Here is a 16,230-nt window from a genome sequence, read left to right as displayed (position 1 = left end):
TGAGTTAATGATGCTATATTATTAAGATGTAGGCTTGTTTTGTAATACAACTACATTCTGCACTTAGATTTATTCATGATTTATAATAATTTATGGTAAAGCATTATTTGCTCTTCTAATTGTTGAATGACTTCTGCCAATGTGACTCAGTGCTGAACCTGACCCTGATCGACCTTCCGGGAATGACTAAAGTTGCCGTTGGAGACCAGCCCGTAGACATCGAGCACCAGATCAGGGACATGCTGCTGAAGTTCATCACCAAGGAGAGCTGTCTGATCCTGGCCGTCACTCCTGCCAACACTGACCTGGCCAACTCCGACGCTCTGAAGATCGCCAAGGAAGTGGACCCACAGGGTAAGCATGTAGTAATTCAGAAGTCAAAGAGCAGGCCTATGAACACTATGTAACGCACACATAAACCTCTTAAGGTTTTTTTCTTATGTTATTCCATGAAACAGAAAAATGACAACATTGCATATTATATTATTGCTTTATTATTATTTCAGTTTCTTAAGAAAGGGTCAAAGACACTGACATAATGATTCTGTGTATCAGTATTTTCCCTCTATTATCTTGTAAGAAATATAGAAGTAAACAACATAGTGAAAGTTAACAATCTGTTTGAATTGATCTAGTAACACTTTATAATTTTGTGCAGGTCTGCGTACCATCGGTGTTATAACAAAACTGGACCTGATGGACGAAGGGACGGATGCAAAGGACATCCTAGAAAATAAACTCCTGCCACTGCGTAGAGGTGAGGATTATACACACAAAAACACATTCACAGACTTTGTTTCTGACTCAAGAGTGACTATTTGTGTTGGTGTTTGCAGGCTATATTGGTGTGGTGAACCGCAGTCAGAAAGACATTGATGGGAAGAAGGACATTCGCGCTGCTCTGGCTGCAGAGAGGAAGTTCTTTTTGTCCCACCCTGGCTACAGACATATGGCAGAGCGTATGGGCACACCACATCTACAAAAGACACTTAACCAGGTCTGCTATCAATTGTTTGTAAATTGTAAAATATAATGCCATTCCTTCTCTAAAATAACAGTACTACCTCTGTCTGTATCTAGCAATTAACCAACCACATCAGGGACACTCTGCCTGGTCTGCGCAGTAAGCTGCAGAGTCAGCTCCTCTCACTGGAGAAGGAGGTGGAGGAGTATAAGAACTTCAGTCCAGATGACCCAACACGCAAGACCAAGGCCTTGTTGCAGTAAGTGCATCTGAATATTTTTGCACTTTTTACCAAAATGGGAGTTTAAGGAACAGTCATTTTTGCAATGGATCTCCAGTAAGCCTGTAGTTGCAAGGAGATCATTAACACCAGCCCCATGTCTTTTGTTCTTGACCCTTATCAGGATGGTGCAGCAGTTTGGTGTGGACTTTGAGAAGTGCATTGAGGGCTCTGGGGACCAGGTGGACACCAATGAGCTGTCGGGTGGTGCCAAAATCAACCGCCTATTCCATGAACGCTTCCCCTTCGAACTGGTCAAGGTAGGTGTGCCATCAAGTACAGTTATTATTGTTCTTGTGCTTTGGTCTTCACAAAGATTGAATTGTTGTTAGAAGATATAATTTGCACCTTATCCCCATCTCCCAGATTGTGTTTGATGAGAAAGAGCTTCGGCGAGAAATCAGTCACGCAATCAAGAACGTCCATGGTGTCAGGCAAGTGGAACGGAAATAAATAAAAAAATCTGCCTGACTTTGAAGTAGCCACCCAACAATGACCAACAATTTTTACATGAAATACTGCTGTACCCACATGCTTTGCTTTTCTCCCTTCATGAAAGCTGCTATTTTCTTATAATTCAAGTTGTAATAATCAAGCCTTGACATTGCAGACTAAAAGTACCAATTAAAACAGTTTTTTTGTTGTTGTATGTGACATGTATTTCTTCTATTTTACTTTCCCTCACCGTTCTTCCAATTCCCCTTATCTCCCCACTGCAACACCACCCACTCCTTTTCTGTTTCTGTCTGCTGAGGCATTCAGTTATCATGAGGTTTTATGTTAAATGTATCTTGGTCCACTGTGCTAATGTTCTCATGTGTTCTTCACTGATACTCTCCTTTAGGTCATATCTCATTTGTGGTTGTTTGCTTACACCTGGCCTTCTTTGGCATTCTATCTTTCCTCCCCCTGTTGTGGCTGTCAGTATGTTAGTTTTCTGTTTCTTTCTCTTTGTCTATAACCTCAGATCTCTTTAGTCACGTTTTGTGTACCTAATCATCTGTCTATTCATTTGTTTTGTTGGCCTACATGTCCGTTAACTGTCCCATCTGTTTGCCACTGTGCCTCTGTCTCTCTGTGCATCCTCAGAACGGGGCTGTTCACTCCAGACCTGGCGTTTGAGGTCATCGTGAAAAAGCAGATCGTTAAGCTGAAAACGCCCTGTCTCAAATGTATCGATCTGGTCATTCAGGAGCTCATCAACACAGTCAGGCAGTGCACCAACAAGGTACTGCAGGTGTCCAGCATCTCCCGACCCAGCCGAGACATAGGGCAGGGCCAACCAGGGGTGAGGCAGAGGGTTTGCTGACGCAGAACATTAGCCAAAAGCTTCTTACAATATCCATAAAAAAGATCAGTTCAGTTCTTGTACTTTTATTAAAGAAATGTTCTGTGCGGTTTATCCTAAGCCCAGCCCAGCCCAGCCCAGCCCAGCCTAGCCCGATTAGCCCTGTGTGCAGGCAGCGCTGTCGTGTTGTGGAGTGTTGTGACGGGTGACGTGTCGTCATGGATATGAGATGTTTCAGGGACTCAACCTGTCTGAGCATCTATGGTCTCTCCTGGACAAGCTGCAGGTCTCGTAGCTCAGCACACATAGTCAGCAAAACATGAAATGGTCTTAATAAGCTGTAATTTGGTCTTAACTTGGAGGTGACATGTTCATCTCTACCACATTGTCCTAGTTTTAGAAGAAGTGGCTTGTCAGGGAAGAGGATGTGAAAGACCTGTGGCTTGTCCTTCACTGCTTGATTTGTCTGTCAACGACTAGAAATGACTAACTGAACAAAGACTTGTTCTCTTTTTATTTCTTCTCTTTCCTGGCTGTCCTCTTTTTCTCTTTCCTTAATTTCTGCCTATCCCTTTCTCTCACTATTACCACAACAACACGCAATCTGACCCCATGACCTTTCAGAACGGGGCTCTTCACCCCTGACCTGGCTTTCGAGGCGATAGTCAAAAAGCAGATCCTCAAACTCAAAGAGCCCAGCCTCAAATGTGTGGACCTTGTGGTGTCCGAGCTCACCGCACTCGTCATGAAGTGTGCCGTTAAGGTAACCAGGGACACACCTGCTGAGATGATGGCATGAAAAGAGAAGGGATTTCTTTCCTCTCTAAATGTCTATCTCTGTCATATTGGTAAAATGGTCACCCCAGTAAAATCAGTCCCATTCCCACCTTTGCCATCTGTGCCCTCTGCTTTAAATGTGTGTATCGTTCCATCCCTAAACGCTATCCCACCAAAGGAAGTCTCCATACCATTCAGATTGAGCATTGACTTACAAATCACATCTGAAACTCTGTTTCCCAGTTAACCTCAGCATCAGCTCACATAAGCATTTTTTCTCTCTGCCCGTGGCCCTGGTCTGTCAGTCTGGGCAGAGCAGGGCATGGCTACACTCCCTCGCTGACCAACATGGCAGACTGATATTCCGCTTTGTGCTGAACCGGATGGAAAGGGAGTGATGTGAGGGCAGAGATGATACTTACGGCGTTTTTCCATTACATGGTACCTGCTCGACTCGCCTCGACTCCACTCGCCTTTTACTGGTTTTCCATTATGGAAAAAAGTCCCTGGTACCTGCCAACAGGTACTTTTTTTAGTATCACCTCCATCAAGGTTCCAAGCGAGCTGAGGCGATACCAAAAAGTGACGTGAAAACCTGCAGACTACTGATTGGTCAGAGAGAATCGTCACTAATCACTGCGTCATTATTGCTAGCGACTGACAGTTACCTGAACAAACCCGCTTTTTTTAAATAGTTTAGCCAGCGGTGTTTTTTCCCCCCCGCCTCCAGCTTCTTTTGAAACAAAATTTGTCTTCTGGCTGTGGCAACAGCCACATGCCGAGAATCAAAAACAACACACCTTCGACGTTCTGTGTGTTGGTGCGTTCATGCCACCTGGGAATATCAGCGACCGCCCCCATGATTACGTTGTTAGTTTGCGACTGCCAGCATTCACGTGGTCGGGATGCGTGTTCTTCTTCTTCTGTTATATTGGCAACTGTTGGGTGTAGCCTAGAGCATCAGGTGTGTGAAAACATGGAGGCCACAGTAACAAAAGATTTGCTGCTGTTTTCTTATGCGAGCATACAAACAGCACATGGACAGGTGTTTGTTTGTGTTATCTGCAGGACAACGAACGGGAAAGGACACAGATAAGGTGTTGATTATTTATACATGGGCCTATTTATGAATAGTTTGAAACATGTTATGTCTGTGTATGTTTCTTGGCAGAGGCGTTGGTCCACAATAAACAGTTTATTGTCATTGAAATATTTTCATTGAACCAAAGTCGCCTACATCAAACATCAGTTGTCAATGCGTCACCAACTGGGAAACTCTGTTAGCGAAATGTAGCCCCAGTTTCCCTTCTCTGATTCCCACATGAAGTGACGTGAATGATGACGTTTTCACTGGGAAAAAAGTTTTTTCGAGGTGTGGGTGTGTGGGTGGGTGTGGGTGTGTGTGTGTGTGTGTGTGTGTGTGGGGGCGTTCCGTCACGGCAGTTTCCTGCGGCGTCGCTATGATGACCAGCCACGCTTGCCTCACACAGGCGGTACTAAATCTGCAATGGAAAAAGGACAGGGCACCGCAGCCGAGCCGAGCTGGTACTAGCAGTGGGTAAGCGCCATAATAGTCTGTGGGCTCTGGGTCATGGATGTATTGGTCCACTGGCAGCTTGAATAGAGTGTTTCCGTAGCAACGGTGAGCCACTGCCATCTTGTGGACAGAGGAAGATGCTGCACACTGTTAAATTATTCAACAAACACACAGTAACCCAGCCATCCTTCCCCTCTGTCTCTGGGGTGTACCTCTGCCTCACCCCATTCTGTCACTTTCCCTTCTCATCCAGTCTTCACTAACATTAATACTGTCAAAACTCAGCTAGAAATGTATTGTAAGTTTGGACATTGCCCGGTTAGTTTAAAATATATAACGCGAGTCTTTTATTCTAAAAAAAACAAAAAACGGCATGATAAGTGCAATGGCAAACACAAAGCATTACCACATTGATTCTTAATTTGTGACGTTTTCCCTGGCTGATAGTAAATACCTTATCACCTTGTAGAACAATCGTTTTTATGTGTATGTGTTGGTTTGTGGTTGTTTGGATATGTGTGACACTGAAATGTCACTTGACTACCTCTTTCCCTTTGTTCTTCTACTTATTCTCACTTATCACTCCTGTTTCTCTCTGACACTATTGGTAAGTCTTACTAAGCTCAAGCTCACATGTAAGTGTGTGTGTATGTGTGTGTTTGTCTCAGTTCAGTGCTACAGCTGTGTGTTGTGTTGTCTTTCAGCTAAGTTCCTACCCCAGGCTGAGAGAGGAGACTGAGAGGATTGTCACAACCCATGTCAGAGAAAGAGAAGGGAAGACCAAGGACCAGGTAAGTTTCTAGGATGTTGATTAAATAGACTAGTTGCCCTCACGCCCACCAAGTGCGCTCAGGTCAGCCTTTGATGTTTATCTTTATATGCAGAAAAAAATACAGTAAGAGCTGCAATCTGCAATTCATATGTAGCCCCACTGCAGTATTATGTTGAGATGCTGGTGGGACGAAGTGACACCCCTTAAGTTATCGTATAAATGGGGGAAGGGTAATGCGACCAGATGTAGCATGGGGTGAAGTAGACAACTGATGCCTGAACACTCACTGTTAGTTGTAATAATGTGTCATCTGGCATTGTCAGTCTCTGAATCTGTTGATTCTCCAGCTGCAGCATAAGGACAAAATTGCATTGTGTGACCCTTCCAGGCATCAGATATATATTTGATGTGGGACTGAGTCCAACTCGTCCTCCGTTTTTGTTTAAACGCAATTTGACCAGCGCACCATCTGGGGGCAGCACTTCGATCTGCATGGGTGCAACCTGCGTCATTCCATAAGTGACTGACGAGTCGATCGCGGGTGGCTGGAGAAAACAGCCAGTAATCATGAAGCGAGGTGTGCTTTATATAAAATGACGATACAGCTGGGGACAATGGGCCACATAGCACTCGGTTCACACATGAAAGCAGAGAAGCACAAGAAGTATGTGTCGTTGCAGGCAAGTAGTTTGCCCATAAGTATCTTCTCATCTACACAGTCAACCATGTCAGGGTCAGTGATGGGAGTAACACGTTTACAGCAATGTATTCCTTTTTGCTGTAACACAGTAATACAACGCATTACTAATACAATTTCGGTAGTATTATACCCGTTACAATCTCAGTAACGCGAGTTACAACGGATTTAACCCGACATTTAGTGGTGTTTTGTTTTTTTAAGAATTCACCAACACCATAAAACATTTCGGCACAGAGAAAAAAAGTCAGCGAGTGTTATTTCCTGTTGCTGTATTCGGTGGTTGAAATGACTGCAGAGACGGATACATTTGCGACATGGACATATCGTCACTGTTCCCGTGGTCAGAGCCAGAACCAGAGACGATAGGCTAGGGACATCTGTGTCCTGTATGTGCCGACAACAATGTGCCCGAGCAACTGACAGATAACGTGAGGAATTAATGTTTAGTCTTGCTACACGTAATATCATTACATTTTATCAGCGGTGGAAAGTAACTATACCGTAGGCTACTTTGATTCAATTAAGGTGCATTTAATTGAGTATTTTAATTTTCTCCTACTTATTAGGCTACTTCTAGTCCACCACAATTCAGAGTCAAGTAGACTATTGTACGTTTTACTTAACTATTTATATTATAGCTTTAGTTAATTTGCAGCTTCAGATTAATAATACAAAATAATATGAATAAATTATGATGTATTAAGAGGAGATGGATAAAGAGGAGACTTTGTTGATCCCGTGGTGAAATTCACAATAGCTACCTGCCAAGTCATACTTCCGCTATGATTTTGGTGAAAGTAACGCAAAAGTAGTGTAAAGCATTACAATTCAGAGACAGTAATATAACTAATTAATCACAAATGACAGTAACTAGTAATCAATAATGTATTACATTTTGGAATTAACTTGCCCAACACTGGTCAGGGTTGTAAGGCGAATCAGCACGTGGTATAAAAGTTGTCGTGTCCCTGTGACCTGTCTTGAGTGTGGCTCTGGTGAGCTGTGCCGCACTACGCTTCGCCACACCATTATGTGTCGTCTTGCGCTGAACTTTTTCCTGTTTTTTTTTGTCGTGGTAAAGTCTTAAATTTTCCTTTTTAGGGGACTTAAAAAAGGTCTTCAAAGGCATTAAATTTGCTGTTAAACAATGTGCAGATACCCTGATGGAGAAAAGTAAAAGCATATAAGGGCCTTTCCATTGCTGGAAATGCTAGCTTGCCAGCTGAACGTGTAGAATGTTTTCCTTCTAGTGTGTGCATGTTTGCAGTCCATTTAGCCCAGCTGCAGTTTAGTGCACAAAACACAAATTAAACACCAATTGCATATTATAAGCTCTAAAATAGATTATTTGATCAACTTGTATTGAATTGAACTGCATCAGCTTAGTTTGTTTGCATCTTCCAAGGTTCTATAGACTCGAAACTATCTAAATCTCTAGAACACAAGTATATCATTAGGGCTTAGTTCTGTCCGAGAAGTAGTTTGATCAAATAACTTTAAACCATTTTGGTTAGATTCTTTTCTTTCTATGCTGAGGGAAAAAAATTATTGATCAACCACAGATGCAACACGCACATTTTCCAACTTCTTGTTTTGTTTAGCCATTGTTACAGTTATATAACCGCTACGCACCATTCTGTATTATGGTGGAAAATCTCTTACTGTAAAAATGAGTTTCAGTTGACACTGTTAGTAGTATTACCTCGATTGGTACCACTTTCCTTTAAATCAACACAGTGAAATCCTGTGATAGACATGTGACAAAACCGCAATGTGCAGAAAATGAAATTAGAGATCACTCCATTATTTCAAGACATCACAAGAAAAGAAATTAATGTGATGCCATTACTGTCTTCCAAAAACTGAAGTGTTGTTGTCAGAACTTTATTCTTGCCTTGGAACAGCGTTAACTTCATTAAAAAACAAAACGAATGAGAGTTTTAGGTTTGCCTTGCAGATCTGTCAACCAGGAAGTGAGGCAGGTTGAATTGTAGGGTTTATAAACTGAAACATTCGAGTAAAGCATATTCTCAACTCCACCACATCAGCAATTTGCAGCATTGATAATATCAGTCTGACTATATTGGTATAGCTATTTATAAATCTAACTGTAGATGTAATCTACCCTACCAGGCAGGAGGGCATGACACGAGAGGCTCCAGGCTGCAGCCATGCAGTCTCGAAGTTTTCCCAAACTTGCGATCTTAAAGAGGCCGGCGGGTCCTCTAACTCTTGTGGGTCGCCACTACTCGCCATACTCGTCCTTTAGTGCTGTTATCTCTGACTCACTCACTGGACCGTCGACCTGACAAAAAACTGCATGTAGGCGGAGAGCTCGGCTAGCTTCAGAGCTAAGGCGGGGCTACAGATTAGGTGTCCCTAGAACCCACGTATCTAACAATAGTTCCGCATTACATTAGTTCCGCATTACATTAATTAATTTGCACGCAAGTTTCATTTATTTATTTTATTTAGTGACGCGGCGATGCAAATTATTTGTGTCGACACATTTACGTAATCGATGACGTCGACGAATCGTCCCAGCCCTAGTTATAATGCTTGCCTAGCTGCTAGTGTGACACGCCCTCAAACCAAGCTAGTTAGAACGGAGGCCCGAAGATACTAGGTACTGCGCATGTGTGACTCCCAACAAAGATGGAACAGAAGTGAGATGCCTCACTCGGTAGCTAAAACAGAGAGCTCAACACAAAGGGTGAAAAAAGAAGCTGCAGCAATGTGCAGTACAACAGATATATGGTGTTTTTTGGAAATGAAACCATGTAAACCTATTCTGGTGGAAACCTCTAAATACAATTATGAACCTGAAAATGAGCATAATATGAGCACTTTAAAGTGGTGTTTAATTGAGACATATCCATTCTAATCATGATGTTCTGCCTCTAATCAAGGTTCTGCTGCTGATTGACATTGAGCTGTCCTACATCAACACCAATCATGAGGACTTCATAGGCTTTGCTAAGTATGTACCCCTCCTCCCCCCACCTTTTCTAGCCCAACTTACAGCTTGTTGCCGGTGACCCCAGTCTCAGCACAGGCATTGCGATACCAATTAACTACATGTTGCCCGTTGTCTGAGGTGCACCTGTGATTCCGTAGATTTACAAAGGACAAGTAATCCTGTAACTCTCAGCCACCACTACATGTGGAACCCAGTTGCTGTTTCAGAAACTTAACAGAACACCATCACTTCACTGCTACTGAATCAAAGTGTTGCTTATAACTAGCCACAGTAAAAAAGTATACTGCGGTGCATCAGTGTGATGAAGCATGCCAATTAGTGATCAGCCACATCAGAGCATGTGTCTCCCTGTGGAGGAGGCGGTTGCCACAATGATCAAGGTACCACTTAGTTCCCCCCCTTTCCCACCTTTGCATGCAACAATACTACTATCCCTCTAAACAAAGTCAGTCAAGCATGCTTGATTGCTTGAGAGATACACTTCCTGTCTGCCGCAGGCTGTTTGACTGTCACTTCAAAGAATGCTTACTGTACCAATGGACGGAGCAGTGTTGATTTTTTTTACTGCATTTGCTTGTAGCTGCTGTTGTGCACCGGAAACTCCTTTGCACACTGCACTTTTTGTGGTGCATCTAAGTGGTTTATAGTGCGTAGTTGAATTCACAATGCAGCATGGCAAGTGGATTGCTGTAATGTGTCGGAGGTCAGCTAGGGCTGTTTAACAGTTCTCATGACATCACTTTCAGTCTTGACTACAGAAGGCTCGATGATGGTAGCCCCCCAGGGTACGGCAACAACAGGTGGGCCAACAGAAGGATGTAGGGTTGTGTGTACAGTATGTGTGTGAGAGACAGTTTGACCCTCCATGTTGTCCAAATTCCTCCACAAGCCACTCACCTTCATGTATGTGTAGTAGTACCGGTATTTTTCTTTGTAACGATAACCTCAAAACCTTGGATTTGCACCCAAACCAGACAGTTGATTTACACAAGAGACCAACCGCTATAAAACATATATATAATATTGTAAATGAATAGAATATTATTGGAACATAAGTGAAACATGAATATTTAGTGTGTATATTTTAAACAGGTTGTGTTTGGTGTGGTGTCATCAGTGTTTATTGTCTTTTCTGTCCATCTGTGTAATGACAGTGCCCAGCAGAGGAACACAGCTGCAAACAAAAAGAGGGCCATACCCAACCAGGTACGTTTTATCTCTCAGCTCTGGCATTTTCACCAATTCCAGATTTAATCTCCCTTGACTGATGTCTCCCATTACCAGCCTATTAAGGTGCTGACACAACAAGGAGATCGTCGGTCCAAGTTGGGCCGACAATGAGCGTCCGTCGCCCTAGTTTTGCAGTGAGTCAAGTACCGTCGACCCTATTCAGCTTTTTTTTCGGCCAATTTAACATGTTCAATCGTCGTTGGTGATAGGAATCCATGTGATTGGCTATTCAGCTTAAGCAAATTAGTGCACAAAAAGAAAAACGGTAGTGAGGAAAGCAAGCAAACAACTGTCGAGAGGTCACACGCAAAGTCTCTTCTCATTTTTCTTCTTCATCTTATCTGATCAATCAAATACACATAGGGCTGTCTCTTCCTCTCCCTCTGCACCGTAATTGGTGCTAGACTGAGAACTGAGCCCCCTAGCAACCACACTAGCTAACTAGCCAGCTAGCCGACCACTATATTAGTAAAATGTAACAACTTAATGTTTCATTCAAACACCCTTGTCACAGCATGGGCAGATGATTGACGGCTTTGTTTGGCTCATTTTCTGTAACCAGTGTAGCATGAAGGCATGTTGGGTATAATTAGCAAGCTAAGCTAACTAGCCAGCAGCCACAGCAGACTGTTTGCTCCCTCCCTTATTTACTAAGAGAACAGATGACAGCCCGTGAGATGGACAATCTGGTTAGCCATCTCCAGGTGTCCGCTGTTGTTTGGCGGGGAGTGAAGCAGAAGGACTGTAGGCTCTGTGCCACCGTTGGCTGATTTAGGCAAAAACTGTTTTGTTGTATGTATCATAGCAAAGGTTTATACATCCGGTTTCCCTTTCTGAATGACAAATAGAGTATCGTCCGCCTGCTGTCATGGAGAGTTATTTCCTCTCACGCAGGCGCAGAACGTACATGCTAGTGGCCGTTGACTGTAGTCTTTCTGGTGTGTTCAAGTGCAACTTTTTGCCAAGACACAGGCGACGTGAGAGGCGATGCCACAGTCGTTGTTTGCCGTCTGCTTGGTGTGTCAGCACCTTTTAGTCAACTATGTGAATATATCTTACTCCAGCAATGATTTAGCTAATAGCCATTAATACGGTATATCTGACCTATATTGTATTGTTAACTCTGTTAACAATACCTCCCCTGTACATCATTTTAACTACTGACTGTACCCAGTCCCATTGATTTCTAATCTTCATATTGAACTGGCTTTGTCCACAATGTTGTGAATCTAGTACTTCTCCTTTCATGTTTTGTGCAGACTGATATTTAGCCAAGTATGATGTGTATTTGTAAGATCCTGAAACATGATTATAATGCTGATAATCAGCGTTAGAGATTGCAGTTTCAGTGAGGGGGAACTTAAAGAAGACTGCACATCCTTGCTTTTCTGAAACAAGCATTTGTTTCCACGGCTATTAATTGCTGTTTGCATGTGACCCAGGCATGTTGATCTACAGTGAAGCAACAATCTCAAAATTCTGTTGGTTGTTCTGTTGCCTTCGCATTAACTCACAAGCATCCTTTTTGTATTGCAATTCAGAATGTGCCTTGCACCTATCAACTGAGCAACAAATATGACTTAACCAAATTGTGGTATACTTGAAGTAATTCTAATTGCATGTAACTTTCTTGCTCTGTCTGTCTGTCTGTCTGTCTCTCTCTCTCTCTCTCTCTCTCTCTCTCTCTCTCTCTCTCTCTCTCTTGGTCTCGGTCTCTCTCTCTCTCTCTGTCTCTCTCTTTCTCGGTGTGTCTCATGGATTATTGCTTTCTGTTTCCTCCTGTTTTTGCTCCCTTTAAACCTGTCACCTCTTTTTTTCCCCAACCTTTTCTTGAACTTACATTCTCGACTGTCTCTTACTTAATTCCTATTCTCTCCTTCCAACTTTCCACTTGCTGCCCCTTTCCCTCTCCCCTCATTCTCTCTCATCTGTCCCTCATCTTTGCTTGCTTGCTTTCTCATTTCTTTGGGCTTTGGTTTTATACTGCCTCCCTTTGCTTTAATTTCCCCTCCCCTTCTTATTACTGCAGGGTGAGATTCTGGTAAGTACCCCAAAGATTTAAACCGCACCCTGCCAGGGGGCAGCAGGGGTAGGCCATGCAGAAGGACTGAGGCCATCACACACAGGTCAGCCAATATGGTTGGGTGGAAAAGACAGAATGCTGTGAGATAACAACATACACAGTTTCCTGCAAATACAGGAGTTTCTACCTTACCATAATGAGTTGTTCTACCCCTGTGCAGCTTGGCGGACTGGGAGAGGTCCACGAGGAGAAGGTAGAGTCTCCAGACTGATCAAATTGATCTCAATTACAATTCTTGCATTAGCACGCAGTTACCTGTAATTTGGAACTGACTTAACAGTAACACACCGCAGGTTTGCTCTCGTAATTCCACGTTTCATTTTAATAGGACAATAATTGTCTTTAATTGTATACAGATGATCTGGGTTGCTACTGACATTTTACTTTTTCCTCCACCAAATATTTAAAACGACCCAAATTATTTTACTCCCGCAAAAGAGTGTTCTCTATTAGGGACCACAGAAAGAGAAGGGGGGAAATCTTTCACCACTGACCATGGAATGACGTCAGTTCTCATGTCATTGGGTTTATACCTCTGCTGCTGCCTCATGCATGGGGACTCAAAAGTTTGCCTTGTTGTGAGAATCATCCTAAACATTGCTAGGAGACAAAACAGGGAGGGAGTGGATGGACTGCATGTGAGGAGTGATTCAATCAGCAGCACAGTAAACATTGTGGTTCTTTAAAATTTTCTTTGCATTCTTTTCTGATGACTTCTTTTATTTTTTTTTAGATTAAATGCATGTTAAAACAGTTTCCTACTGAAAGTACGTACATATCCAAAAACCCACCTGTCTCCAAGTGTTTAATTGTTATTTCTATATTAAGAGCTGAACAAAAGAAATGGTCTAGTTATTTTGTATGGTGACTGGTCATGGCTTTGGGATGTATTTCAATGATTTAGTCATAAGTCCTTGGTAAGATCTCCTTTATTTTCAAAACCTACTGTCTTAATTCATTTAAATTGGCATGTTTCATTCTAATCATTTAAATATATATTTTTATTTGAATCCTTGGAGTTACTCTCAGATGTAATTGTACATTTTTAATTAACCACTTGCAACACTTGCATTAAATGTATTAAACATGTCTTGACAGTCTACTACTGAAACTAAAGCATCTCATCTGTAAAACCCTGACACCTCATCATTTTCTCTTAATGTCAACTTGGTTATAACATTTCCAACTGACTTTTTAATTAGAGGATTTACAACTCCTTGTTTTCTTAGAAGTTTAAGTTTTTTCCTCGCCAAGGCAAACTACAAGTTTAGCTCCTATGTAATTGCCTCCTCTCCCATTAAGTTTGTTGGCAGTTTTGAACTAATGAACCCTTCCCTCCCCCATACTTTACTCCAGTCCTCTGCGGGATGGAGGAGTGCAGAAGAGAGGTCTAAAGCAGACTTTGAAATTTCCCCTTAGCACACTTTTCACAGATAGCTTCCCCCATTGCATGGAAAACAATGGAGAGACATAGCTAAGAGGACTCCTCCAAAATGCTTATTTTTCATGGCTTACGGTTCACTTAACTCGGCCTCTCAGTCAGATGTATTTCCTCCCTCTCCAGCTCTCCACACTAGATTTTTTATTTGCGGTTTAGATTTCTGTCCCTCTTTGAACTCTAGTAGATCAGTGAACAAGCCATTGCAATTATTTTCTCCTCCTCTACTCCTCTCTTTTGCACTCATTTCTCCCCATCTTTTACCTACACCGTTGTATATCCGAGTCCAGTTAACCCAACTGACCATGCTTTATTTTTTTTTATTTTTTAAACTACTAGTACATAGGCCAGCTTTTACTCACCCACTAACACTAACATACCATCGTCGACCTTTGGTCTTTGACTCTGTGTCAGGGCTGGCATAGTCTGTACACCATCTGGTCCTGTTTGTTGTTTTAAGGATTTATTTTCTGTCAAGTGGAAAAAGAACAAGAACTACATCCCCTTTCAGTGTTTTCAACTTAACCATTTGATGATTTTGTATACATTTAGCCATATTACACATTAAGTATTACTGTCCTTTGTTCACTCCATGCTGTTCACTTAATACATTTCACATTTAATCCATACTTCTATGTTGTAGTGCATATTTAAGTCATACTAGTCGCATAAACACAAATAAATTGAATATTGAGATAAAAAGGGGACATTGACCTAGTAGATAAGCAGGTAAGATATTATTAGTGTCAGTCACATCCCAGTAACACTTATGGGGCCCTCTTGTCACCAGTGCATAAGCCTGACTGTTTTCCTCCGTCCTCCTGGTACCCCTCTCTCCCTACCACCCTTTCTCTCCCCCACATCTTCTCCTCTCTGTGTAGGTGATCAGGAAAGGCTGGCTAACCATCAACATCAGCATCATGAAAGGAGGCTCCAAGGAGTACTGGTTTGTCCTGACTGCGGAGTCCCTGTCCTGGTACAAAGATGAGGAGGTGAGAAGAATTTCTGTTCCGGTGCTGTATTTCACTGGACACTGGGGATATGGATAGCTAAGATAAGATGACACAGCACCACAAGAATGCATAAAGATGAAGATAATGCATTTGGCACTGTTGGGATAAACTATCCCAAGTGGAGATTGGGTGTCATCACCGGCAGTGTCTGGAGGTGTGTGCGTCCCAGCCCAGCCTAACCAATGTGCAGACTACTGTTCAGCTGTAGCCGGATGAACAGGTAGTCTGAACACTGGGCAGGCGGGGGGGTGAGGAGGACTCTGATAGGAGGAAGGACCCTGAGGTCATTGCGGCTGCAGGTCGCTACCCTAGGACAGTAGGACAGAGGGCACAGAGAGCAAACATTACCTCAGTGAAACTTGAAACAATTGCACATATAAAAAAAATAAGCCACATACATGGAAATGGCTAATATATCAGGCCCTATACTGCTGAAAAGACAGTATGTTTTATCTTATTAAACATATATTATTGCAAATAGAGATTAATATGAAAAATCTAACCTCTGATAACATTGCTTTCAACCGATTCAAGCAAATAAATCCAGACACGGTTGGATTGCATTCCCTTTTGGCTAAATGTCTACAGAATTTGCAAACTCTGCTCTACAGTTTATTTATATTATAGACCTTTTCAAATGTATTCAAGGACTTGGCGAGTTAACTAGATTTTATACTTTATTTAAATGGTTTTAAGTGAAAATAGCATCGTACTTGCTTTACTCACCGCTTGATCTTCTTTCCAAGGCCCAAGTCAAATCCATTCTTCCAGCGAAATAAAAAAGACCCCTTAAAGATACCACTACAAACCACTGCTAAAGATGAACTCCAGTCCAGTGGCCTCAGTGTGTCCAAACACCGACTAGAAGTGGTGCATTTTGATGTCACTCGCCTTTTGCGAAAAAGAGAAAGAAAGAGAATGAGAGCGGGTGGATGGTGGAGGCAAACTGACGTGGCAGGCGGGCTGAAATGTTCCAGCCGGGATCTGACTTTGGAATTTGCAGGAAATCGTACTGGGTTACGAGGGCCAGTGGGGGTGGGGGGGTGTGTGTGATTGTGTGTGTGCATGTGTGTAGGCGCTTGTTCACATGAGTCCTCCTATATCTTTTAGTCTTGGCAGTTAGTCATATCTGTATGAGTGTAAGATTTTGCACACACCCAAATTCCAT

At 42.5% G+C, this 16,230-nt stretch overlaps 1 protein-coding gene across 7 annotated transcripts in view; it reads left to right on the top strand.

Moving 5' to 3' along the window:
• Positions 1-16,230, top strand: part of dnm2a (dynamin 2a) — a 40,133-nt gene that overhangs the window by 16,449 nt on the left and 7,454 nt on the right. For 5 of the 7 annotated variants that reach the window (XR_013503016.1, XR_013503015.1, XM_078268652.1 and 2 more), the window contains exons 4-15: positions 151-354; positions 659-757; positions 837-997; positions 1,081-1,223; positions 1,369-1,504; positions 1,611-1,678; positions 2,334-2,472; positions 5,551-5,637; positions 9,228-9,298; positions 10,453-10,504; positions 12,558-12,569; positions 14,931-15,041. Coding sequence is in view for 5 of the 7 variants with exons in the window: in XM_078268652.1 (XP_078124778.1) it covers positions 151-354; positions 659-757; positions 837-997; positions 1,081-1,223; positions 1,369-1,504; positions 1,611-1,678; positions 2,334-2,472; positions 5,551-5,637; positions 9,228-9,298; positions 10,453-10,504; positions 12,558-12,569; positions 14,931-15,041 (1,283 nt within the window). In the remaining 2 variants the exon portion in view is untranslated. The remainder of the gene's footprint in view (positions 1-150; positions 355-658; positions 758-836; positions 998-1,080; positions 1,224-1,368; positions 1,505-1,610; positions 1,679-2,333; positions 2,473-5,550; positions 5,638-9,227; positions 9,299-10,452; positions 10,505-12,557; positions 12,570-14,930; positions 15,042-16,230) is intronic. The other 2 variants (XM_078268651.1, XM_078268654.1) reach the window with 1 other exon arrangement.

This window comes from Sander vitreus, chromosome 15 (genome assembly GCF_031162955.1).
Source record: "Sander vitreus isolate 19-12246 chromosome 15, sanVit1, whole genome shotgun sequence".
NCBI classification, from domain to species: domain Eukaryota; kingdom Metazoa; phylum Chordata; class Actinopteri; order Perciformes; family Percidae; genus Sander; species Sander vitreus.
The sequence above is the reverse complement of the archived record's forward strand: the minus strand, read 5'-3'. Positions and strand labels throughout refer to the sequence as shown.